Source organism: Thunnus albacares, chromosome 22 (assembly GCF_914725855.1).
Source record: "Thunnus albacares chromosome 22, fThuAlb1.1, whole genome shotgun sequence".
Lineage (NCBI taxonomy): Eukaryota > Metazoa > Chordata > Actinopteri > Scombriformes > Scombridae > Thunnus > Thunnus albacares.
Window position 1 is genome coordinate 25,859,005 of NC_058127.1, and position 26,154 is coordinate 25,885,158.

Genomic DNA, 26,154 nt, shown 5'->3' on the forward strand with positions numbered 1-26,154 from the left:
CAAATTTTCAGATGTCAATCCAAAGCAGTGATCCTAGATCTCAACGTGTGACTCGTCCACCAATGATTTGATTTTGAGCTTTGGCAACCAAACCCATTCAGTGGCAAAATTCTGACAGTGTCATAAAGCTTTGTGTAAAGCTGCTCCAAACAATATTTGAAGTAGTAGTTGATCCACTCTGCACTGCAGGTTCCTTTTTTTTGCTTTTTAACCTTTCAGCTCATAGTTTTGCTTTTTCCAACCCTTCACTCTTATCAGCTGCACATGTAGCAGCATCAGGCAGTTGTTTTTAGATAAAAAGCTTCGATAAGCTGACTGTACACTACCTGCTCTGTACTAACCACAGACAGAGAAAGTTAGTGACTAGTTGGTGAACACAGTGAAGCATTTAGCAGCTTCAGGAGTCGCTGGACACCAAAAACATTTAGAGGGGAAGTGAATATTGGACTCATACGGTGGCTGTAACATGACTCCAAAATAAATAGGCAACAGTCTGCTGATATTTTTTTAAATAACAACTTAATAAGGTGATAATATAACATTGGATACATGCTCACAACCCCCGTCCCTAACAAAATCGAACAACTGTTCTATACTCCACTCTGGCTGAATGTTTCTACATCTATACCTGTTTCCAACGTGTCTTATGTATTTCTTCTGTCACACATTTTCAACTCATGTGCCGTCCTCTTTAGATCTCCATGTTTGTGCATTTTTTGTTTTATTTCCACAACTTAACATTAGTCAGAGTGCATTTTACAGACATATTCCCATAATTACATACTTTTTTGTTTGATTATTGTGGCGTAACTTTATGTATGTGTCGATTTTATCTATGTTTATTCATCCACCAAACAAATGGGAAGTGAATGTTCATATTTTACCAGCCACTCAACGGATAACCATTGTTTTTTTTGGCTTATGAGTGAAGCAAATCTACCAGCCACTTGCTACCAGTATTTGTCTGGTGCTTTTTGTTTCCTGCCTTGACACCAGTTTGACAAAGTGTGGAAAAACAAGTAAGATGGAGAGCTTGCATTGTGGTTTTTATAAAAACGAAGGCGCGGCGTGTTGAGAGGGTATCAGCTGAGTGAATCTGAGAGCAGGAATGCTGCAACGCAAGGGCACACCAACCCCAACCTGCCCAGCTTGTACACAGTCCAGTTAAGCTGGACTGAAGAGGAGAAGCCACACCTGCCCTGAGTAAAACCTAAAAACACACATCTTCAGTCTTTTCACTCAAGGAATTTCTCTCTTCACCCATCTAATGACAGAGAATGAAGCCTGAACTCCTAATGACATCTCTCCACCCAGATGGAGACGAGGTTAATGTTCTCAAACATTCACATGAAATTCACAAGAAACGGCTGTAGAGTTACACTATGTGGCCAGAATGAAACAGACAGCCTAACAAAGTATGTGGACAGCTGAGCATTCCACACATATTTGATAGTAATACGTAAAAATGCGACACCATGTTCATTAATCTGCCAGTTTCAGGCTTTCCAGCAGATGTTGGAACCCGGCTGCAGGGATTCGCTCACACTCAAGACACAAGAGCACTAGTGAGGTCCAACACTGATGTTGGGGGGGGGGGGGGGGTGAGGTCTGGCTGGTGTTTTGGACGTGGGGCTGAGGTCACGGCTCTGTGCACACCAGTCAAGTTCTTCCACACCAAACTGGGGAAAAGCATTTCTTCAAGGATCTGGCTTTTGCACACGGGGGTACTGATCTGTTGAAACGGGAAAGAAACATAAACCGTTGCCATGACGTCGGTAGTGCACTATTGTCTAAAGTATCATTATAAACTGCAGGATTAAGATTTTCCTTCATTGTAACAAAACAGGAAAAACAGCCTTAGACCAAAAGTATGTGCACAGGGCTTGACCACATACGGTTAGCAACAGAGCGCGCTCAAAATGTTTGTTTTCTGTTGGCATCTAGCATAGCAACATAAACCGTGAGAAAAGTACCATAGAAGTTTAAGAAATGTCGGTCTGCTGGTTGTAGTTAACTCGCGGGGCGCACTTCTGTTTGCTCACAGCAACACTGAAGCAAAGTGAGAAGTGCTTTTGCCTGACGCTTGTTATAGTACATTGTCTATTTTTCTGTCTCGGTCTTGCCTGCATAGCTAATATAAGTGCATGTGTTAAAGTGACTGTAGGTTTATTGGAGTGAACATGAAGAGTTAATGCATGGGGCGTCTGGTGTAAACTAGTATTTTTATAGTAAGTAGTTTTTGTGTAGCATGTAGAGTTGTTAAGGCTGGATAAGTTAACTCTTCTTTCTTTTATTGAAATGCCTTTTGAATGGGTGCAGCGGATAGTAGTTCTTTTCTTCTTCTTCTTCTTCAAGGATGATCATTCTTCTGTCCTCTTTATTTTTTCAGATTCCTTTCTTTCCTCTTCGCCTGTATCTCTCATTCAGTCTCCTCAAGGCAAGTGTATGGTTCTCTTACGCTGCTCGCCTGCTCTCTCCCTCTGTCCTGTACTCTCTCGCTGGCCTGCCGCTGTTTCCGCTCTCTTCATCCCTCTTTCTAGTGCCCCTCTCCTGCTAGTAAGAGTCCAATAAAAATAGAAGGAACCTGCAGAGAAAAACAATAACATAATGAACTCCAGTCCTAACCCCAGCTCCTTCCCCTAGCTCCACTGGTCTTTACTCGCCCCTCCTCCTTTTTAAAACCATGTCATGCTATCCCATCTGTTTCCAACTGCTGACCCTCAGTTGCTGCACTAATTGTAAGTTAGCCGGGCAGCACAGCTCCTCCTCTTTTCAATGACATATGGCATTGGTAATTTCCTTAACCACCCCCAACCCCTGCCTCAACTTGAGATCATCCCTCTCTAGCTCATGCCGTAGATTGCCACCTTGACATATTGATAGGTTTCGTCCTTAGGTTATCATTAAGGCTGCAGGAAATGTCTTTATCTATAGCAATAGTCTAAGCAGCAGAAGCTCAACCAACAGCAATCGTACAGATATTTATACATGTGGTGTAAAGACTAATGTGCTTCAGTTGCCTGAGGTGATCAAATTGGCGTAAATCACCAGCAGTCAACAGCACAAATCAAAACTTTGTATTATTAGACACGTAACACCTTGCCTGTGCAGCTGCTAGCAATCTGATCCATTTCAGTCTTTACCGCTTGCTAGCGAGCATTATTTAGGTCAGCAGCACTCACTGTAGGTTCAAGATAATCCCAAGATTGCCACCTTATTTTAAGAAAGCAGAGAAGTTCAAGTTCACATTGTGTGCGCAAGAGCAGAAACCTAAAAATGGATCAGGTTGGCGTCCCGAGGGGGTGGTCCTACCTTTTCCTTCTGCCCTAGTATCCGAGCTCCCCCCCTCAGCCCCCCAGTAGCAACCGGGCCCCGGAGGAAGAGTGGCACTGGAGATATCATCCACTGCCCAGTGGCCTGGGCCTGCCATCGCCTGTGGCTGCTCACTCGCACCTCCACCCCCACCCCACCCCACCCCACCCCACTATCTGCTTATGGCTTTGTAAGCTTTTGTGCATGTCTCACATCTTTGCTTGAGCGTTAAAAAGTAGGTTTTCTTTGACCAGTTCTGCTTCTTTATTTTCAGATTCTTTTTGAGCTGTGATTTTTTTTTTTTTTTTTATCAGTGTTAGAAGTCTATACTTGTGTGAATCAATAGTAGCCAGTACTGTGAAAGTAGTGTTTGTTAGATAGTGATATATTAGGATAGATATAGATGAGGCTATATGATAACATGAGCCACAAAGTATTCTTAGTCACACGTTTCCACTACACACTTATGTCACAAACATCCAACCTATTCACTCCACAACCTAGTGAGTTATGACAGGACATTACTGCACCCTGCGGAATTTGAACTCTTACTGACTCACCCTCCTCTCCGGAAAGATACTGACTTGGTTCATGCGTCATGTTTTACCAGTAAATTAATGCCTGAGATTTCAGTGCACTAAACTAAACCAGTTCCTGTGTGATTTTTAAACATTCCATTGTAGTTAGTGTTGAATTGTGATTAAATAATCTCAGCTGAAGGACCATGTACTGGCTTTTTCTGAGCTTTCAACTGCTTCTTACAGTCTCCATTAATGAATGGAAGTGGCTCAGCTAGTGTCAAACATCAACATCCAACTCCAAAGGCCATCTTTGAGAGTCTACAGAAAAAGATCATTTTATCTCATATACTGATCCAAAGGCCATGAATTAAATTTTATGTTCAGAGTAGAGAGAGGTTTTTGCTAACTGGAAAACACATAATTTTGATAGCCAAGCCACATACATAATCACACACCTCCTACTGCAGAGAGCAGATTACATAAATGAGACATGCAAGGCTACTGATTTGGCAGATGTTCCATGACCGATGACTTATCACCAAGCAAAGTTGTTGACAGCTTTATCTGAACCATGTTCATAAAGCCACTCCTGAATTATAGCCCCACTGGAAGTAGTCTAGGTTCAAAGCAAGTAGCCCCGGCTCTTCTAAACATCCATGGCCATATTCTCAAAGCACTAGCTGTTTCGGAATTTGTTTACAAGTACAGAGCCAAGGGACTACAACGCTGTTGGCGAGATGGAAAGTCCATTCATGTGGCCTAGTTTGAACAAGGCATTGTATTGTGGCGCAGGGGAGGTGGCAGTCCTAACCAAAACAAAGTGGACCAGTCAGTTGGGCACCAGTGGAAAAGTCTGTGTCTATACAGTGGCAGGGGAGGGGATGGGGTCATGGGATCATGCTGACAACACGGCTAACACTGCAAGGTTCACTTGAAGTAGGAAAAATCTGAACCTTGCATTAACCTGACCAACTAGTCAAACCTTTTTTTTTTTTTTTTTTTTTTTTTTGAAGAGTGCTTGCTAAGTAAAGCTGTCGTCAAATAGGTGGATGTTAGCATGCACAGGTTGAGCTGAGCAGCTGATGGTCACCTCCTAATTTAGCTGCCAATTCCCTGTCGTGATGGCTTGAGGCTGGGTGTTGAAAATGACATGGAAGATCATTGGTGCTGAAAGGGATCATGTGATTGTTGGAACAGTTGCTTGGAATATCTTTGGAACTCTGTGGCCTCCAGGATAGCCAGGGGCCACATGGCCTGGAAGGGGGGCCCTGCCATCATAGTGGACATAATTATGATTAACCGCACAGAGACAGTAGTATTACCTAACTCATGGCATTTTTTTTTTTCACCATTTTGGTATCAGAACGTTACATAATTTGCATGTTGTTGTAATCAGCAGTTAACACATCCTAATGGAGAAGTAACTGACCACAACAATGAATGCAAAGTATTTGAGTTAGATATTTTTTTTAAATCATCATTTACTTTAAATTGTATTTGAAATAAAAATTGTGCAGAACTACAAAGCTTCCAGTCTATTTTGGATTTTCTAGGCAGAAATATTTGAAGTTTAATTACAATACACTTTTGTGTAAACCAGGAAGTACAGAAGTATGATTGGCAGGTCATAGCTGACAGGTTTATTGGCTGTCCACACACTGGCCACGTTTTCTTGATCAACGAACGAGTAGAATGAAATGAAATATATGAAATAAATAGCAAATTCTGTCTGGTTTGCGTGTCTGTGTCTTGTGCAGATTGCATTGCAAAAGGTCTTGCAATACAGCTCTGTCACAGCAGCATTTAAAACGGCAAAATTACATCATGAAATCAGTTCATTTCAGTCAAGTCACCGCAGTCATCCGCTCCCAAGGGCGAACTACATAGGCGTGAATCTTTCGTGTTAGGTTCTGATCTTTGCGTCTTCACAGTGTAGAGTCCAAAACAGAGGAACCTGTGTTGTGCCAGCTTCTTTTATAAGTCTGTTCTGTCTTATGTGGAGTATAAACTGCTCCACAGAAGAGAAATAGTTTATGGACAGGAGACAGAAGTCAATAAATGGCAAGCACTAACATGTTCACAGCTGGCTGATGTGTTTTCTCACCAGCACCAGCTAATTTGCCAATTATCACTGAGATTGCTTACTATATCACCACACTTCTAGCACCATCTATTTCATGAGGACTTGCGGATGAACTGTATGTGTCCTGAACGTGTCTATATATTGGACCTACTGGTTCTGAACGAGTGTAATGCTCACCAATTTAATAAGAGCTGAGGGAGTAAGTACAGGCCGGCTTTATCTCCTTGACCTGGCTTGTTTCTGAGCTTGTCATTTTGTATCATACCAGGGTGTTGAAGGTATCTTAATATAGTCAGTACAAGAATCTCTCATGAAGACACTTACTTAATGTGAGCAGTTTGTCAGCTTCTCTTATTGTGGTTTGTTTTCTGTTAAATTGACATGGGCTTTTACATTGAAGCTGGTAGAATGAGTGATTGCCACATGTGTATTGATGTACAAATAGCCATTATATAATCAGTTTCCTAGAAAATGGCAAAAAATGAGGTCTTACACACATAGCCAAAGAAACACTAAAATCATGCCTCAGATCACATGAAACTAAGAGGCGAATGGTGGAGACCTTTTGTGTGTTTGAGTGACTTGAATCCAAATTGCGGGGTTTTGGAAAACATTTGAAAATCACGCATCACCCAAAGCTATTATCATATTTATTTTAGCTGCAGGTGTGTACAGAGAACAGTTGCTAAATCAAAACCTTTAGAAATGTAATAGTGACTTATTAAAGTTTCACAGAGTATACTCTTAAAACACAAGCGATCAAAAAGAAATTGCCCATGTGGAAAGTCATAGACAATATATACAGGTGGGAACTGACCAGTCATCTAAGCCACACATGATGGTTGACGAGTAGTCTGAGTCAGTGAAATTTTATTTCTTTTGCTGCTTCATTTGATCATTCAGATAACATAAGTTACCATACTGAGTGCTGCAACTTTGTGGAGTATAGATACTGCTCCACAAAGTACAGCATGCAAAAAGTGAAGATCCCATCCACTGTATGAATCTACCTTACATTTCCATGATGCAATGCATGAACGCTTGGGCTGCAACATTAAGGCCTCGCTGAATAATGTTAGAAGTGCATGGGAGTTGCGTGTCTGTGATTTATATGACCTCCCCTCCTTTTCCCCTTCTTTGCTGTTGTTCTTCATGCATGGCAATGCAGACAAAACGGTGGCACTGGGCTCCGACAAGCCCTGCGAAGGTGTAGCGACATCACTTCGCTTTCCTTCTCAACCTGGCTCATTCTCCCCTGGTAATTATGGGAGTGAAGCAGGGCCGCCAGATGGACAACCGGATTCGCCGATAAAGACATCTCCTGTTTCAGAGCGCATAAAAGCACTGGAAGCTCTTGCTGCCAAAAAGAAGGAACCCGATTTCAGAAGCGATGGAGGTTACTCTCACTACAGAGACCGCCACCATGAGAAATCTCCCACTGAGACCCAAAAGTCTCCTACTGAAAAAATTACACCAACTGTCCAGAAAAAAGCAGGTTCCGCTGATCCGGAGTCACCAGAATCCCCATTTGAAGTACTTGGAGATTTAAGACAAGGGAATGAATTTGAAGAAACAGAAGAGTGGATGAAGGCTCATTTACCTCCGGTGCCAGATTTTGATGCTGCAAATTTAATTAAAGGCACCACGTCTTCAGAAAATGTAACGCCAAAGGAGGAGAAGGAGACTGACATTGTTATACCCGACGCTCCTGCCGCTTTTGCCGGTGTCCCTGATGCTTTCATGGATTCTCCCTTTGAAGCTCCAAAAGTGAAGGATGATTTCTCAGAAGCACAGAAGCAGCCAAGTGTTGAGGAGGAGTCAGAGTTTGACCTTAGTTTTTTGCCAACAGCCTACATGTGGGATCAGCAGGAAAAATCAGGTGTCCAAGCTCCATCAAATCTTGATACAGTGCTTCCAGCATCACCTGCACCTCCTGCAGGCTTTGATTCCCCATCTCCTCCTGTCTCCCCATCAGTTGACACTGATGCTAAACCAAATGTTTTGGATGACAAAAAGGCCACTTGGACTGGAGATATGGAGCCCCCAGAGGCCAGTGAGGTGGACAGCTCAGGGGAGTCAGACAGTACTGTCATTGAAGATGGTGTCACTGTTCCTACTTCTGTCCCTTCTCCATCCTCTGATCCTGCAGTTTCAAATGATTCCCCCACAACTCTTGCCTCCTCAACTCCTGCACCTCCCACTGAGGAAAAGGAGGAAAAGGAGACCCCACCAGCAAGGACTGAAAGAAAGCTAATGCAGGTTCCAACAATCAATGTTATTGAAACCGATGAGCCAAACTACAGTGATGAGGAGATGGAAATGGAGCTTGAAGCAGAGGAAGATGAGGATTATGAGGTTGTAAAAGATCCAGTCAAAGAGGCTCCTAAACACCCAGAACCAGAGTCAGAGGACAGTAATTATGAACCACCCAAGACACGCCCCTTAGAAACTGAATTCATGGAAGGCTACTCTCCTCCATCCTCGCCTGTAGACTCTGATGCTGAATACTCTCCCAAACACCAGATACTCACATCTCACCCTGAAACGGTCCATGAGGTATCGGCATCAAAACCCGAGGAATCTGGGCCTGATGTTTCCCAAGCACAACCTGAAACGTCACAGACCACTACCACTTCCTCTAAATTAAACGATCCCTCCTCTTTTACAGTCACAAATGAAGAAGTTGACTTCCCAGACAATGATGATGAGTGGTCAGATGAAGCACAAGAAATGCTGGGTAAACCTTGCAAGACTGATCTTACTGCCAAGGACCCAGCTCATTATACTTACAACACAGCTGAGAAAGAGGCTTATATTGAAACGCCTATGCTTTCTAAAACCAGCTTCATGCAAGATGATATATATGACAGACAGTCATTCGATTATGATTATGATGCATCCTCTCCCCTGGACGACATTGATGACAAAGGGCTAAAACATACAAAGGAGCAGTTTATTTCTGACTCTTCTCAAATCCATATTGAAACACTGAGTGAAAGCGCTGTTCCGGAGGACAGTCAAAATCTGGACGACTCTGCGTCACAGAATGATGACGAAACCTTTCCCAAGCCAGTTGGTCAGCAGCCTTCAAGAGATTATCCCCAAGACCCATATTATTCTTTCCAAAGTGAGCCAATAAGCAGCATCAAGGAGCCAGACCTCGACAATAAAATGACCACTGACATTGTTTCAGATAACTTGACAAATGGCAACTCACTCCCAGCACAGGAGCAGGAGCAGAAGCAGGACTCTGATTCAGGTCACCATGCACCCGACACAACAAGCAACTCCGAAAGCATTGACCCTGATAGCTCAGTTTCTGAGCCCACAGATAGCTTTGTAGAGTTCATGAGAGAGTGCCTGAAATCGAGGGAGGCTGAAGAACCAGACAATACGCCCCAAGGTGTTCCCACCAAGAATGAGTTCAGCAAAACCGGTTTTCCTCCTTCCCAGTCCCCTCCAACAATGGTGATGGATCTTGAACAAGAACAGCTTACAATCAGTGCTCTTAAAGAGCTGGGCAGCAGCCAAGAGGAGGAGGAGGAAGTGGTGATTCTCCAGTCTAAAGTTCCTGACCAGGACAAAGCTGACCCTAATGTTATGTCTATACAGCAGTCTTCCTTTACCTCAGTTCCTAACGCTCCATGTTCCCAAAGCAACCTTGTGTTCGAAAGCACATATTCCAAAGAGGTAGAAGCCATCGACGAATGGGTGGCTGAGGCCTATCATCTTGCTGAGCATATCTTGACAGCAATACTAACCCACTTATCAGGTAACACTTCCTCTTTTTGAGCAGTAGGCCTGCTAACCTCACGCAGTCACCTCAACAGCACCCCTTTTCTCACTCGCACCTTGTCCCTGCCTGCACCTTTTTCAAAGTTGCTCTGTTTTCACATAACCTTTACATGTAGGCAATTTTGGCAAAAAAGGACCATCTGGTGCTCGCCAATTTCCACAGACCTATTTAGTGCTCTCTGATAAATAGTAACTAGCTGTGTTTTGTTAGTCAGTCAGTAAGGAGTTATGCCAGAAGACCATAAACGGTCTCAGTATGTTTCAAATGAAGTAGCTTGTACGACATGTTGTCCAACCACATCTAAAAACAAAAGTGTTTATACCTGTTCTGAATGGCCACACTCATAGGTGGCATGAAAAACCCCTATAAGACTAGCAGATTATGCCTAACCAAACCATGAAGAGTTTAGCTCTGTTTGAGAGTTCTATTCTGTTGTTGTCTATTCTTGATCATGGTCGCACATGTGCAGCCTTAAATGCCACAAAAAAATTGGGTAATAGGTGGAAGTGTCAGAATGTGTAAATACCCGATGCATGAAAGAATACCAGCGAGAGATGCCCCTCAGTGTCCAGGGAAACTGCCTTCAGGTTTTTTTTTTTTTAATAATGCTAAATCCCATTTTAAAGTAAGGATAATGATGGTATAATCTGATAATGCCCACCCTTATTTGCAAGTGAACACTGATAACAAATGCATTTAATTACATATGTCTCTATAGAGCTGCAATTCATAGAAATCTATCAAAGCTGTAGAGACTGCAGTTGTCACAGAGATTATAAGAGCTCATCAACAATGTATTGTGCTATGCGGACACTTACACCGCATATGGTCTGGTGATCCCCACTGCATCTGAGCCTCTGACCCTCTTTTGCCCTCTGTCCTTTACAGCTTGGCTTGGTCCATTGACAAAGTAGGTAGGGGTTTAAATATGGCGCCCAAGTGTTGGCTTGCAACAACCTTGGAAGTCAAAATGGTACAGTCAATCCCCAGTGTCTGGTTTCTGCCTTGATGCCACTTTCCACAGCACACTTGGAGATGACCATGACATAATGACTAGGCATGGGACTTAAAAACAAAGTGATGCAAAATTAATTGCATATCTAGGGCCCCCCCTAAGTGCAAATTATTTCAGTTCAGTAATTTGTACTTGGGTTTCAGGCAAAGTGCCATCTTGGGAAATTAGTTTGAAGTTAGGACTGTTCTCACCTATCCAGTCTTCCTCTCTTGAACCAGGCGCAGTCGTCCTTTTTTCCTCTCTTGAAAATGAGACCAGCTCCAAACCAGATTGTTTTTATCCCCATCAGCTTAGTGGGATAATTACTGTGTATATCATTTTCGTTAGAAGTTGACCAGAGCAAGGGCAAAGTACCAGAAGGTATTATTTTTCAGGAGATACAGCAGCCAGTCCTGCAGTACCCTCCCCTTCTCTGCAAACATGATCTCCATTCCACACACGCATGCACAGAGGCTGGTATGCAGACAGTAATCCTAACACATGCACTGGTTAGCCTACATGTGTTGCATCCTTTGACCTAGAGTTGGCACAGCTGAGAACAGCATGCTGGTGCTCTAGCAACCTGAAATCAATGGAAAGTGTGCAGAAGAGGCATAAAGGAGATGTTAGTTTAGCTGCATTTTAAAGCAAACGTTCATTGTTCTGTGATGCTTATTAGCAATGCACATAACGTAATTGTTTCCTAATTGTGATATCAATGACTTTGTGTTAAAAAAGGAGCTCTGTTTTGTGTCGTGTTCTGGAGAGGAGCCTGTGTTGTTGAATCTTCCCCCTCAAGCCACGAGCTTGTGCTATTTTAGTGCTTCTCTGCAGTGCTGCTCCACAACTCAGTAGGTTATTAGGCGGGGTATACTTTGCTAGGTGAGTTCGTGTCTGTGGGTGTGACTGTTGTCATGTTGGGTATGCATGGCATTTGCTGCATTGCCATACTGGGTTTTGGTCAAAGAAAAATGGAAAGTCATCTGTCAGTGGAATCCACATAGTAGGAGCTACACGTGGTTCTGAACATTTCTGTGTGAACCAGTTGTAATACTAGATTTTTTGTCAGGACTTCAAAGATTAGTTTCAAGCAGTCAAGTAGTCCATTTGTTTTCAGATGTGAGTTAATCCTTTGTGAATGCTGGTAAAGTAGTGGAAGTGGTCATGTCAATACTTGAATCAAAATGAACTTGTGTCAGTGTTTGGTATTTGACACCCTATTAAGCTGTCTAATACGGACCTGTAATGTCTTGTTTGTCAGGCTTATTATCTTGTTTTTAGTCAGAAGCAACAACATCTGTCAGGCTTTGAAATAGGGTCATTAAAAATAGGGCAAGGTTTGAACTCGCGTACTGGCTCGTTGCTTAAAATAATCTCATTACTAATTACTCTATTGAAACAGTTAGTAGTTAAACAGCTTTTAATGTGTCACTGCTACCCAAACATGGTTGTTGGATGGATCAGCTGGTAAATTGTTCATGTTTTATTAAATCTAATCATGGGCATATTTTTATATAAGTCTAACTTAATAAAGACACATATGGAGTCAGGAAAATAACTCTAAAGTTAATGAGGCGTGATGGTTGGTTTACATGGTAACTGCAGCGTTAGCTGATTGTTAAACCTGATCATCACATGTTGTGCTTGACCTGAGAAACCTGAAGGCCCAGATAAGGTGAGATGTCACAATTGTGCAATTGACATCTGGAGCCATGTTTGTTCACTTGATGAATGTAAGTCCGATATTCACTCCACTAATAAGAAAAAAAATCTGTCTCATTAGCTGCTAAATGCTCCACTATTCTAGGCACTAACTTTATCTATCTGCCGTTTGGTGTTGGGCAGGTAGAGCATAGTGGGTATTTACAGCTTTCTCTGCTGCTGCTGCTGGAAACAAAGCTATGAGAGCGATGAGACTGAACAGTAACTAAAAAGCTGTGGGCTGTAAAGACCAAAACATGAGCTCTGTAGAGTAAAGTGGAAGTGCAAGAGTTGGGTTCTCTGTGGGTTCATCATTACAAGTAACACCTTTCACATCCAAGAAGTCATGTGATCCATTGTTCATATAAAAATATTATAATTTCTTCCAAGACTGGTATGCTATACAGATTTGGGTGTTTTTATGCATGCTACTAGAAGCTGATTCACTTTGGAAAAAGTGAAACAAAGGTGAGGTCCCTGTGCTTAATACCACCAAACTGTCACCAGAACTGTGAGGCCTACTTTCATCTACTCAATGTCACTGGACAAGTGAAACAGTGACTGGTTACTGTTTGACTGTTTGGTCAGTGTGATAATAGTGTGTGTTCTGTAGATCAGCTACCAGGTCAGAGTCAATATTGGCCCTGAATGCTCACTGATGGGATTGGGTATGATCATGTACAAAATGATTGCTCTGCTGTCTGTCTGCCTGTGTGCCCAGTTTGAGACACAATAGCAGATGGCTTAGATTAGATCAGCAATAACATAAGGTATGCCTATGGATTCATCCACTGCATCAGTGGTGACAGCCGTTCCCTGCAGTTACATTGAGTTTAGCATTCGCTGTAAATTGTATGGATTTCATTCATGGCAGAGATCTTGAAATATCTGAAACTAAAGCAGATGGGTTTTTTGTAGAACAGATGATGTCATGTATGGAAAAGCGGTCTCAAGCAGTACTTACCTGTATCAACAAAGTTTTGTTCTCCTTTGTTCCTTAAAATAACAGGCAATAGACTCAAGGTGACATAGCCATTAAAGCAAGTCTTGGAACATGTTGTACTTTTAAAATTAGAATAGTTATTCTAGTATAGTGTGGAATTGTGAAACTGTAGTTCCACTCCTGTGGCTGTGTAGCTTTAAGAGCTGCACACCGCACAGTGAAAGCAGGCCACTGCGCCTCAGCAGAGTAGAGCGAGGGCGAGAGACATACAGAGAGAGAGAGAGATAATGAACGAGGGCCGTCAAGCTCCAGCTGCCTCCTTGTGGGTACTGGGTACCGACAGCAAAGCACGCTGGGATGAAACACACACCCCTGCAGTGCAGGGCGAGGAAACCCCGCTTCATTGTCGCTGTCAGATAAAAACATTTATATCTCTGAAGTAGCCAACTTTGTATCCAGCTTGGCCAGCAGGCACTTTAATGTCCTTCAATCGGTTTTGTAAGCTGATGCGTGTAAATTGTACTGTACTGGAGTTATGAGGTTTTCACAGAGTCATTGTTGGCCCAGCAGACAGAATCAGGAACAATAGAGCTCTCTCTCTCTCTCTCTCTCTCTCTCTCTCTATCTCAGCACCACAGCTGTGCTGCCGCTTTTCTCTCTGATTCTTGTAAACAGCTTCAGCTCTTTAACATGACAAGAATTATTCCTTGTTAATAAACAGTAACTGCTACATTGTAAAGGAAATTAACAAGCCATGTAGTGGTATCACACATAATGCAAAACATGGCAACACTAGAACACGAAAGAAATAAATAAATGGAAAATGTTTTTGTAGCCATCAGTTGTGTTTTAGAGTCCTTTTTATATCATATCAGTTCAGAATATGTATGTAGTGATCAGTGTACTCAACTGATTTGTTTCCATCTGATTGTCTATTACAGTTGAGAAATGTTGGTTGTCTGTCGGTAAATCTGTCTCCAATTCATCCGCATGTTTAACCTTTTTCTGTTTGCAAAACATGTATAAAACAAGCGTGACAGGTTTTAGATGTGTGACAGATTTTTTTTTTTAGATGCTAAGGAGTTAGATAACGTTAATGTCTATATTTACAATGAAGCAGCAGAGTCAGCACTATTGAGTGTTTTTGGTACATGCCGTTTGTATTGTGAAGTGTCAAGAAAGCAGGTTCAGCTGGACTACTATTCAAACAAAGTGTAGAGGAAAGGCCTGGTCACCCTGCACACCCCCCCCCCCCTCCTCCTCCTCCTCCTCCACCAAAAACATTCCATGTGGCCAAAGAGTTTTAGAGTAAAAGTCAAAGAGGGGTCTGATAGAGTTTCCTTGGCCAAAGATGATATTTAAATCTCATGAAACACATGTCTTTTGGATTCTCCTATTGCAAAAGACATGGCAAAGTTTTCCACTGCGGAACCATTTTAATTCATGTCATACATTTGCGGTTATGGAACGGGAGTCTTTCGCAAAGAAAAACAAGAGGAGAAAGACTTCACTGTAGCCGTCTTCACTTTTCCATGATATGTGTGTTTCGAGGTTCCTATATAACGTGTGTTCCCATTAAACTTGCCGGAGCACTGAGGCCTGAACTGTCCCCGAGGCATCGGCCCACGTGGTTCCTCCACCACTTACACAAGGCTTTTTTAAATACCCCCTTTTTTTTCCCCCCACGTAGAGGGAGGAGCGGCGTTTTGAGAATGCCAACCCCAGCATTACATAACCGCCTTGTATAGAGGCTATCACTTCTGCATGCACGGTTCCTCACACGACATGCATACAAACATGAAACGGGCATCTACAGCAGTGTTATTCTCAGCTACAGATGCCAGAGGAAAATGATGATGCATATTTATGTTTTACTGGGCCAGAGTTGGAGCTCCACTACTTTTTCAGTGTTTTGTTTTTTTTGTTTTGTTTTTTTTTTCTAGTGCTTGGTTGATACTTTTTTTTTTTTTTTTTTTTTTAAGTTTTGAAGGCTTGTATTGTATCATGTTTTGCACTAAAATTTGACTAATCTGGATAACTGAAGCCTAATATTAGCTTCAGATAAACATATTTTTTCACAAAACAAGCACTGATTCAATTTCCAATATTTTATAAGTAAGTTTTATCTTGTTATAATGAGAAAGCCTCGCTGTTTTATGATCTGCTCCTATTCTAATTTGCTGTTAACACACTCAAAACTTCCTTCATAGTTTGCTATTGTCTGGAGAAATTCAGTATAATGTACAATTCAGCACTTCCTGCTCACACGTTTTCACATTAACAACCTTCACATTAACACATTAACCACCACCCACCATTGTTTTTTTTGTTTTTTTAGCCAGCCTTTATTAATGGCTGGCTTTTTGTTTGTTTATGCTGGTTATTATTTGAGACTTTATTTCAGAATCTATGATAATAAAACACTTTTAAAATATCTGTCAATTTCGACTATCCCCATTAAACCCATCCAAATTAGTTAAATAAGTCCCACCTCACACATTCAGTGGTTCAACTCAATTCATAGTCAGACTTTTTTTTTTTTTTTTTTTTGACAAAAATAAAACCTCATTAAATGTATAAAGACGGCTAGGACAAATCATCATTTCTAACTTAATATCATGGATCTTTTTATTGTAGTGAGTCAAAGCCAACAAACATCATTGTAACACCTCCTTTCATCTTCTCTGCAGTCATGGACCTGATCCACTGGCGAGACCCCAAGAAGTCGGGCTTGGTGTTCGGTCTGTCCATGCTGCTGCTGCTGTCGCTGGCAGCCTTCAGCGTCATCAGCGTGGCCTCCTACCTCCTGCTGGCTCTTCTCTGCGTCACCATCACCTTCCGCATCTACAAGTCTGTCGTCCAGGCCGTGCAGAAGTCCAGCGATGGACACCCCTTCAAGTAAGACAACGTCTCGAAAGACTACTGTCGCATCCAATGGACCTTGTCTTGCTGGTTATTTGGAGTCTGATTGACCCTTTTGACAAGGATGCTACAGACAGCCAAAGCCAATACATATACTTATATGCATATCTAATGCCCTAACTCTTTCTCAGACTTCGCAGGCTAATATTCCTACTAATTACTCCTAGTGAGTAAACTAACCTGTAGGTGTAAAGTTCACATTTATTTCAAGATGTGTGTATATAAAAAGTATTTTGAGAAAGTCTTATTTGCCTTCTAAATGTGACATGAGAGCCGTGTACAGGCCGACAGCAGCTGAATTAAGCATTAGTCAATCAGATGCTTTCAGCTGGAAAGATTGAGTACTCTAGCTTCATGTATGGAATGATGTAAGAAGTATAAATCATTGATTGTGATATAGCTCACTAGTGCACCGAGCCATGTTTCAGTCATGCGCTGCCACATGTTTTCATCCCATTAAACAAACCACTGCCTTAGATTCAGCCTCAGAAACCATTAAAGTGTGCGCAGCTGTAAAGACTACTAAGTTTCAGAATGTTAGAGGTCAGGCCTGGCATAGCCTCATATAACCTCTTTATTTATAGAACAACTTTTATGGTGGAGCCCAGAGCAGTGCTTTACAGAGTTCATAGCACACAGCTCCTCTTCAAAGGCATTGCACAAAATCCTCCTCATGGCTCATTTCAGCCTCCAAACAAAATAATTCAATGTTTAACTTAGTTACACTCACTGGCCACTTTATTAGGTACACCTTGCTAGTGCCAGGTTGGTCCCCCTTTTGCCTTCAGAACTGCCTTAATTCTTCGTGGCAGAGATTCAACAAAGTGCTGGAAACATTCCTCAGAGATTTTGGTCCATACTAACAGGACAACATCAGGCAGTTGCTGCAGATTTCTCGGCTGCTCATCCATAACGCCAATCTCCTGGTCCACCACATCTAAAAGGTGCTCTATTAGATTGAGATCTGGTGACTGTAGAGGCCATTTGAGTACAGTGCTATTGTCATGTTCAAGAAACCAGTTTGAGATGATTTAGGCTTTGTGACAAGTAGCCATTAGAAGATGGGTACACTGTAGTCATAAAGGGATGGACATGGTCAGTAACATTAGTCAGGTAGGCTGTGGCGTTTAAACGATGCTCAAGGAGCCCAAAGTGTGTCAAGCAAATATCCCCTACACCATTACACCACCAGCCTGAACCATCAATACAAGGCAGGATGGATCCATGCTTTCATGTTGTTTACGCCAAATTCTAACCCTACCATCTGAATATCGCAACAGAAATCAAGACTCATCAGACATTGCTGTTTTTTCCAATCTTCTGTTGTTCAATTTTCATGAGCCTGTGCCAATTGTAGCCTCAGTTTCCTCTTCTTAGTTGACAGCAGTGGCGCCCGGTGTGGTCTTCTACTGCTGTAGTCCATCTGCTTCAAGGTTCGATGTGTTGTGTGTTCAGAGATGCTCTTCTGTATACCTCGACTGTAACGAGTGGTTATTTGAGTTACTGCTGCCTTTCTATCGAATTGGTATGGCCATTCTCCTCTGACCTGTCATCAACAAGGCATTTTTGCCAAGAGAACTGCCGCTCACTGGATATTTTCTCTTTTTCGGACCATTCTCTGTAAACCCTAGAGATGGTTGTGCATGAAAATCCAAGTAGATCAGCCGTTTCTGAAATACTTAAAACAGCCCGTCTGCCACATTCAAGGTCACTTAAATCACCTTTCTTCCCCATTCTGATGTTTTGTTTGAACTTCAGCAGATCATCTTAACCATGGCTACATGCCATTGAGTTGCTGCCAAATGATTGGCTGATTAGATATTTGTGTTAACAAGCAGTTGAACAGGTGGACCTAATAAAGTGGCTGGTGAATGTATATAGTGCAGATTAAAGTTACCAGGTCATTTTTTTGGTTTCACCCTCTTTAATTCAGTTACTCCATTTATTACTTTCCAAATGGTGAGACGTTTTTGTTAAATTCTCTCTTTTGAAATAACTGTTAAGCCACCTCAATTGCAAAATATCATGCCTGACTCCCTTGCCCAAGTAATCATTGAGCCATTGGTCTTGACCAACAGCCCTATAAGCCAGTAATACATTAAATTAAGTTTCCTCCTGAAAGCCTTTTTCACCACAGACTGGTTCAGAATGTTTCATGCAGCACTTCCTGCCCGGACACTTAGCCTCATTTTGTGCTCACCTTCTCTTCCTCCTCCCTCTCTGCAGAGCACTGATAGATAAGGATGTCAGCATCCCCCCTGAGACTTTCCGCAAGCACGTGGACACCAGTCTGACCTACATCAACCGAGCCCTGAAGCAGATGAGCCGCCTCTTCCTGGTCGAGGACCTGGTGGACTCCCTAAAGGTGAGCATCTCCGGCCTTCAGTCGCCGTGCATGGTCATCCTGCTATCTGATCATTTAGTCTGCTCGTTAATGAAGCTATTCCCACTCTGTCCCACAAAGACTCATCTCCTGGGTCCAGCCTTTTTATAGCTCTGGTTGGTACACTAGTAACTCATCACAAGGGGAAGTCGGTCACATTATAGTCAGATTCAGATCTTTATTGTTATAATAAACCCCAGAGCTTATAATTATATTATTGGATGATTATATGATTTAGAAAATGTATAACTCAAACAGCTGGCCTGGAACACAACAACTACACATCAAAACTTTCCATTGTTCTCTGCCTGCTTTGCGGATGAGTTCCTGAACTGAATTCAAGCACTGCCCAGGAACTGACACTAAATTCAAGTTCCAGGTACCTGCAGGATTTCCCGGCAGTGCCGTTGATTGTAACGGAAACATGGAAAAACACTTAAATGATTCAATGAAAATATATAAAAATGAAAAAATCACGTGTTAAACTACAAAGTGTTGCAAGGCACTAGATGCCATGTTGTTTCCCAGCAGAGCCCTGATTTACCTTTTCAGTATATAAACTTGTATCTCATAATCATATACTTTTACTTTTTTTTAATTTATACTTTGGTATTTTATTAATTTTTGGTATTTCCTGTATTTTATTCCCATTTTAATGTGTTGTTTTCTATATCTTATTGCTTGTGGACCTGCGTAATGTGAATGTCGTTCCTTTACATGTACAATGTGTTGGAATGACTATAAAACCTTGAAACAATAAGCAAGAAAGAAAATCAATAAAAAACATCTTTGTAAGGTTATCAGATAACCCTACCAAAAAGGCAGCAAAGTAAAGCCAAAACATTCTGTTGGAATTCAGTTTGTTATACCAGCACAGATCATTAGGATTCTGTCAGTATTGATACCAGTACTGCTTGTACAGGATACTTAGAAGTACTCTTATCAATAATCTTTCTTACTTTAATGGGAGTAAAATGTATAAGTTGGTGCACCAGTGTGTGTGACAGACTGCTGATTGGCTGTCTGTCTCAAAAATAGTGCAGAAAAACAACCTACAGACAGACAGATGTTCATGTGTTAACAGAAGTGAGTCAATATCAATGAAAATCAATAATAATGTCATCTCCCTATTGTCTCTCCCACACACACAACAGACTCAACCTACCAAACAACACATAAAAATAAGGACAGTCCTGCTGTGACCTTGTTAAAAGCGTATATCCAAAATGTCCCAGTTTGTACAATAAAGTGCAAGGAAGAACATCATAACAAAGCCATAACAAAGCAACTTATATTCTAAAGGCCCCTCACACTCACAGCAGGGTTTTTGCTTATTGCTGATTAGAACTGCTCAGGTTGAAGACAAGCAGAGTTGTGCAAGTTCATACATGATGTCTCCATGACTCAGTGTCAAGTCGTCACTCCCTAACAGGTGCAACAAAACTAACAGGGGAGACGGAGAGGTCCATCAGGTTCAGTCTGTACACACCTATACAGTCCTGAGAAACAAGCTGATGAGGCAACACAAGGTGCCGTGTCGGGCATTTAGTTGTCTGAGGTGTTTGAAAGCTTTTTTGCTAATATAAACTCTTGCAGTAGTGTAAAGTCCCAGCACTGAGTTCCACAACCATATTTACTGCATATGAGATATAATTCTCACTTATATTGTACTTAGACGGCCCTGGCTCAGCATGAGGAGCTATCAGATAACAGCAGAGAGAGAGAGAGAATAAAAGAAGAGAAAGAGAGCTTTGTCTCCGCTAGCGCTTGATTCAGCAGCCATTGGCCTATCAGATTATAGCAAGCAGCCATCAGAGCCTAGCTACTGTCAAACTCACTGTCAGCCAAGCAGGAATAATACCGAGTCCACTTAATAATACTGTGAGCGAGAGCTACAGCACAAAGCCACAGAAGCACCCACCTCTTCACCGCTCCTCATCATCTTGAAGGCACCACTGCCACAACTATTATACACACACATAAATTCTATAATTGTATACTAGATTTCAAAATGGTATAAAAAAGCAATGCTATGGAGTGTGGAAATGAGAAATACTATTATTCTACTGCCCAGGTACAGTGTGATGCTTTATTGCAGCAAAGCTTTAAATAGTTTAGAAAGGATGGATGAAAATGCAGAAGTGTTTAGTGTTTAACCCAGAGGTTTCTTCCTGTCAGGAAGATAAAAAGGCTCTAGAATAAATGTTTTGCCAATGCAAAATTTAAAAACCTCATCAACGTGCACCCCACTGATGAGAACTCTCTCTCATCCTAAACCTTTCATTGTAGAGATGACTTGTTATTCTGCACAAATAGTAGTAAACTTAAACTGAACTCCAAACGCCCTGTGTAGCAGTCATCAATTCTAAAAATATATATCCGCTCAAACTGCCACATCAGAGGTGGTAAACAGTGTCTTATTTTCAATAAAAGGTTTACCGTAAGTTCTCAAATAGCGGTTCTCAAATAATAGAGAACCAGCCCTTCATTTGAAAAAGGCTTTTATTAGAGACATGATCTGCTCCTGTTTGAAATTTACTGTTGATGCAAACTTGATACTGTGTACTTGTTGTCTTGGTAAATTTGGCAAAATGTAATGTCATCAGTATAAAATTGGACCCATGTGATACTCACCACTCTGCTGCTCTGAGTTTCTCTTAACAGAATTTTTTTTTTATTCACTAGTCATTTCCAGTCGCTTCTACTCTTCTGTTTTTTCTCTTAAGCTACCATCAACTCAACACTTGCTGCACAGATGTTTCACATTAAAAGCATTCAACATTCTAAAGGGGCACAATCCAGTGTTTCCCCTCTAATTGTACAGGCCTGGTCCTGCTACCAGGCCATAAAAATCTTTTCTTTTTTTTTTAATGCCCTAAATACTGCCAAATATCCATTAGTTCAGAAATCAGTAGCTAGCAGAATTCATCAGTGAATGAACAGTGTTTGTCTTAGTGGTTAGTGAGTGGTGAGTACGACATGACTGTTGTACTGATGGAATTCATACTGTGGGATGTTTGAACACTGGACTTAATTTGAGAATTTCCAGTATATTGACATCAGTTCAACCCCATTGAAGCAGATGTGTGTGAAGTGTTGTATGTTGTCCTAGAAATGCTCCACCTCTCTGAGTCGCCCTCTGGGCTTCTTTTGTTTGCCGTTCTGTCTCCAGCTGGCTGTGGCCATGTGGCTGTTGACCTACGTAGGAGCTGTCTTCAATGGAATCACCATCCTCATCCTGGGTAAGCACTGTGGGAACCTAGAGTTCATGTCTGTTTCACCCATTCAAATGCTTGCATTGCATATTTATTTGTGAAATGAATTTACAATGACCCATTAAGAGACTGTTGTGTGAATTCTTACTCTTCTCTGTACTTTCCCAAGCATATATTTGAGTTCAGGACTGTTTTTGGTTTTTTTTTCAAATTTGTTTGAATTTAAGTGTATAGGGTAGATGATTATTACCCAGCTTTGTTGCATTAGAAAGCAGTTTAATCATTTCTGTTCACCAAATTGGCTTATTGCAGATATTTTATATAATATCAGTATTTACATCAGCTAATAGGTACCAAGACATTGCAGTGCAGAAATTCCAAACTGAAACAGTGTCAGTGACAACTTGATTTTTACACTGTAAAATATCCTGCTCAGTATGCATCTTGGTCGCAATTTTTTTAAAAAAACCCATATAATGTTATGTGTTTTTAAAAAACACTATTGGCTGATATATTTATTTATTACTTAGAATAAACCAGGAAGGACAGAATGTAGGTGAGAGAAGTGCTCCAACATATTCATGGAAAGTCATATCAAAGCCATGGAATCTTCCACTTGTGGAACAGTGGGAACTACTACTATGACTCATTAAGAGTTGCAAAAGGACACATTTCTGATGGTTGGTGGAGCATTAAAATGAAGGCTTTCCACTCTCACTCTACACAAATAATAACATAGCATGCTACTGAAGAACAGCAGCATGTAAAGTTATAAAGACCATCATGTCTAGGGGTTGTAATGAGGCTACCATGCTCATGTAGTCTAGTGGTCTAAGTGATGTGTAGTGGGTTGACAAGATAAGCTGTAAGGTTGTATAAGGAGTGGTGAACAGCTCACCACATTGCACTGTCCCAAGATGGACTACCACTCATGGTAGCACCATCTAATGGTTTGCTCTTCTGTGGTCCAACAAATACAGTTTAAATTGACCTAAAAGCTGAGCCATGTCTCTTTCCATTTGAATATTTTATTCTTTTCAGTGGAGTTTCTTAAAGATTGTTAAAGGAAGAGTTTTGAGATGTACACATATTTGCTTTCTTGCCAAGAGATGGATGAGAAGATCAATACTACTCTCATGACTGTACAATGAATATGAAGCTACAGCCAGCAGCTGGTTATTCTAGTTTAGCACAAAGACTTTTAACACATAGCCTGGCTCTGTCCAAAGGAGATCACTTGTTTGTTTAATCCATTGCAGTATTACAGGGAGTTATGTATGCATCATCTTACCATCTAACTCTTGGCAACAAAACCAAAATGTTGAACTATTCCTTTAATGTAACACTTTATGATGACATTGGGCTTCATGCCCTGTTAGTCTAACAAAAGAATTACAAATGTTACTTAAATTTCTGTATCATTGAGCCTCATTTGTGGCCTCGGAGAATTGAGATTGATAATATTGAGTTAATAACTCTTACACACTTGCCTGAGAGGCAAAACCCAGGATAAATAAAGCCCACAATGAACTTGCCTTTGCTGTTAAAACATATTGCTGAGACGGCACAAATGTAATTGAAGGCAACCCAGATGAATGCATAAACATTATAATCAAGGTAGAGCTTGTCAGAACATGTAGACCACAATAAATCCTACCATTGTGAAGGTATCCATGTTCAGTTTTTGGTGACAGTGTCAAAGACTGATTTGCATGTATCATGCACACGGTAGATTTCCAGACTTCAAAGTTAGCAGGAATATTTGTTTTTTTCTGAATAGCTCAGCAACTTTCACAGTGATAGTTTGAACACACCTTGAGTTGATAAGCATGTTACACTGTGTTCTGTGTTCTTCTACACATCCAAAGCAGCCGTCCTCCTGATAAATCCTGAGCTCCATTATGTCGAGCAGTGCAGCAAAACTAAAAAACTGTATCAACTTGACAGGACAGAGGAAACTATCCAGCAACGTTTAGATTCTGAAATATTTTTTTGGACAGACAAGTGAAAAATGTATGGTTTAAAATCTATTGTAATTGTCGATTTGAAGAGGAAAACCGGTTAGGGAAACAGGAAAAACAGCAAAAAACAGGACATGGGTTATGTTTTTAATTCACATGAAAAATGAAATAATTTGTTTATCCTGTAACGGAGGGTCCTGTGTCTAGTCTGCTGGAAAGTAGAGGACGTCAGTTGAGTAGGCGGTCCTTCAATGTGGTCCAGGATGCATTGCGTTTACACTACTAAAAGAATACCACATAGGGCCCAGACCACCTCCGAATGTGATCTGAGTGATCGGATCTCAATCCGTCCTCAATGCGTCTTGAGTGTGTTCACACCTGTATTTAGAGCTGTCCACTTGTGATCGGATCACCCTAGACGGATGTTAATACCAGGTGTAAACAGAGCCAGTGACAGCAGCTGGCAACTGATGAAAACCCTATCTGTGCTCACAGATTGGGTTGAGGCCAGAAATGCAACATATGTTTAAGTTTCATCCCTTATGTGAATCTGTGGATTTACCCTTAATGACAGTGCCCTTGTAACGGGTATATGATGTTAGCCAACATCAGGATATATGCAGTAAATAGTGTGCCTCACATTAACTTGTATTTATTTAGCTAGTGAGTCAGTATGATACTGGTTTTCGTGACATGTCTTTGTGTCTGTGCTCTGCAGCTGACATCCTCCTCTTCGCCGTGCCTCCGGTCTACGAGAAGAACAAGGTGAGAGTCTGCCCTCGTGTCCCAGGACATGATGAATGTATCAGATGACAAACTTTAAGTCCCTGACCCTCCCTGAGAGCAGCGATGACATCAGTTGTTAGCAGACATATCCATCAGCAGTGAGCTCACTGATGACTGCAGTCCGCATCAGACACTGAAGGCTTTCTTGCGGCCCTCTTGTTGTTGTCCAGCGCAAAGCTGCTGAGAACATGAAGTCATTGCACTGTTAGCTCAGATAAGATGGCCGTCGGCATCCCAATGATGCACATCATGCAAAATGGGAACTTTTATGAGTTTAGGGGTCATACTCATCAACTGTGTGAGTCAGGCTTCATGAAGTGAAGTTCTGTTTTGTTGATTTACTGAGAGTGTTTTATTGGTTTCTCCAAACATAAGGTTCCTCAAAGCTGCTCTGTCAGTGAATTTTTAGACTAATGTACTCATGGGGATTGTTTTTATGTTTTAATATTCACTTAAGATGCATTAACCTCAGCAGTGAGATGGGTGGTTTTATGTACATTATAAAATTATAACAGTAATTCAATGCCTGACTTGCATTTCCCTGTAAAGGTTCAGATGATACAGAGCTGACTCGTAGGTTTCACAATCTATTCAGCCATTTTCTGCTGCTTATGTGGGTCGAGGTCGTGGCAATGGCACGCCAAGCGAAGCAGCCTGTACACCCTCCCTGTTAGCTACTGACTCCAGCTCCTCTCGGGGCTCCCCGAGGCGTTCTGAGGCCAGAAGGTTGATATAATTCCTTCAGTGAGTTCCTGATCTGCCCCGGAGGTCTCCTCCCAGGTGGACGTGCCTGGAATACCTCCACAGTGAGGTGTCCACGGAGCATCCTAATCTGATGTTCGAACTGCCTCGACTCAATGCAAAGTTCCTCTCCAGACATTATTCAATGATCAAGCATTTCTTTTAAAACACATCAACAGCCCTCAAGGGTAAAGCTAGAGACTCTGCTAAAGGAAACCTATTTTGTCCACATTCTATCATTACCCAAAGCCCATTATCAGGTGATGTTTAGAACGCACATCAACTGTAAAACAAGAGCTTTGCCTTTAGGCTCAGCTCCCTCTTTAACCACAACCGTCTGGTACAACATCTGCATTACAGCTGGCGCTACACCAAAACCACCCTTCAATCTCATGATCCACCTTAGCCTTACTGGTAAGACCCCTAGTTACTGGAACTCTTTGCACTCATTTCCAATGAGTCAGTGAGGCCAGAAGAAGCACATCATCTGCAAAAAGCCTCACCCACCGAGAACATGCTTGACACTGTGAACACAGCTGTTACTTAGTTTATATAAGGGCCGCTCTTAGTAGTAACTTGGAAGTTTCACTATTTCTCACAAATGATAGACTATCAAAATCATCCCTTGTTCCTTTTTCAGGTGATGTGATTTCTTTTTCTTAACTAACCTTATCTGCTCTTCTCTCATCTTTTCTCCTTCCAGACCCAGATTGATCAGTACATCGACATGGCACGTACTCAAATTAACACCACAATGGCCAAGTAAGTGACTCTAATCATCAGTGATTGGGTAGAT

The 26,154-nt window shown here is 41.6% G+C and overlaps 1 protein-coding gene across 2 annotated transcripts in view; it reads left to right on the forward strand.

The window, feature by feature from the left end:
• The window catches only part of rtn3 (reticulon 3), a 34,881-nt gene that overhangs the window by 5,113 nt on the left and 3,614 nt on the right, over nucleotides 1-26,154 (forward strand). Inside the window, exons 2-7 of one of the 2 annotated variants that reach the window (XM_044341268.1) lie at nucleotides 2,390-2,437; nucleotides 16,041-16,248; nucleotides 18,499-18,637; nucleotides 21,828-21,897; nucleotides 24,550-24,596; nucleotides 26,062-26,120. In XM_044341268.1, the coding sequence (XP_044197203.1) occupies nucleotides 2,390-2,437; nucleotides 16,041-16,248; nucleotides 18,499-18,637; nucleotides 21,828-21,897; nucleotides 24,550-24,596; nucleotides 26,062-26,120 (571 nt within the window). The remainder of the gene's footprint in view (nucleotides 1-2,389; nucleotides 2,438-16,040; nucleotides 16,249-18,498; nucleotides 18,638-21,827; nucleotides 21,898-24,549; nucleotides 24,597-26,061; nucleotides 26,121-26,154) is intronic. The other variant, XM_044341269.1, reaches the window with a different exon arrangement.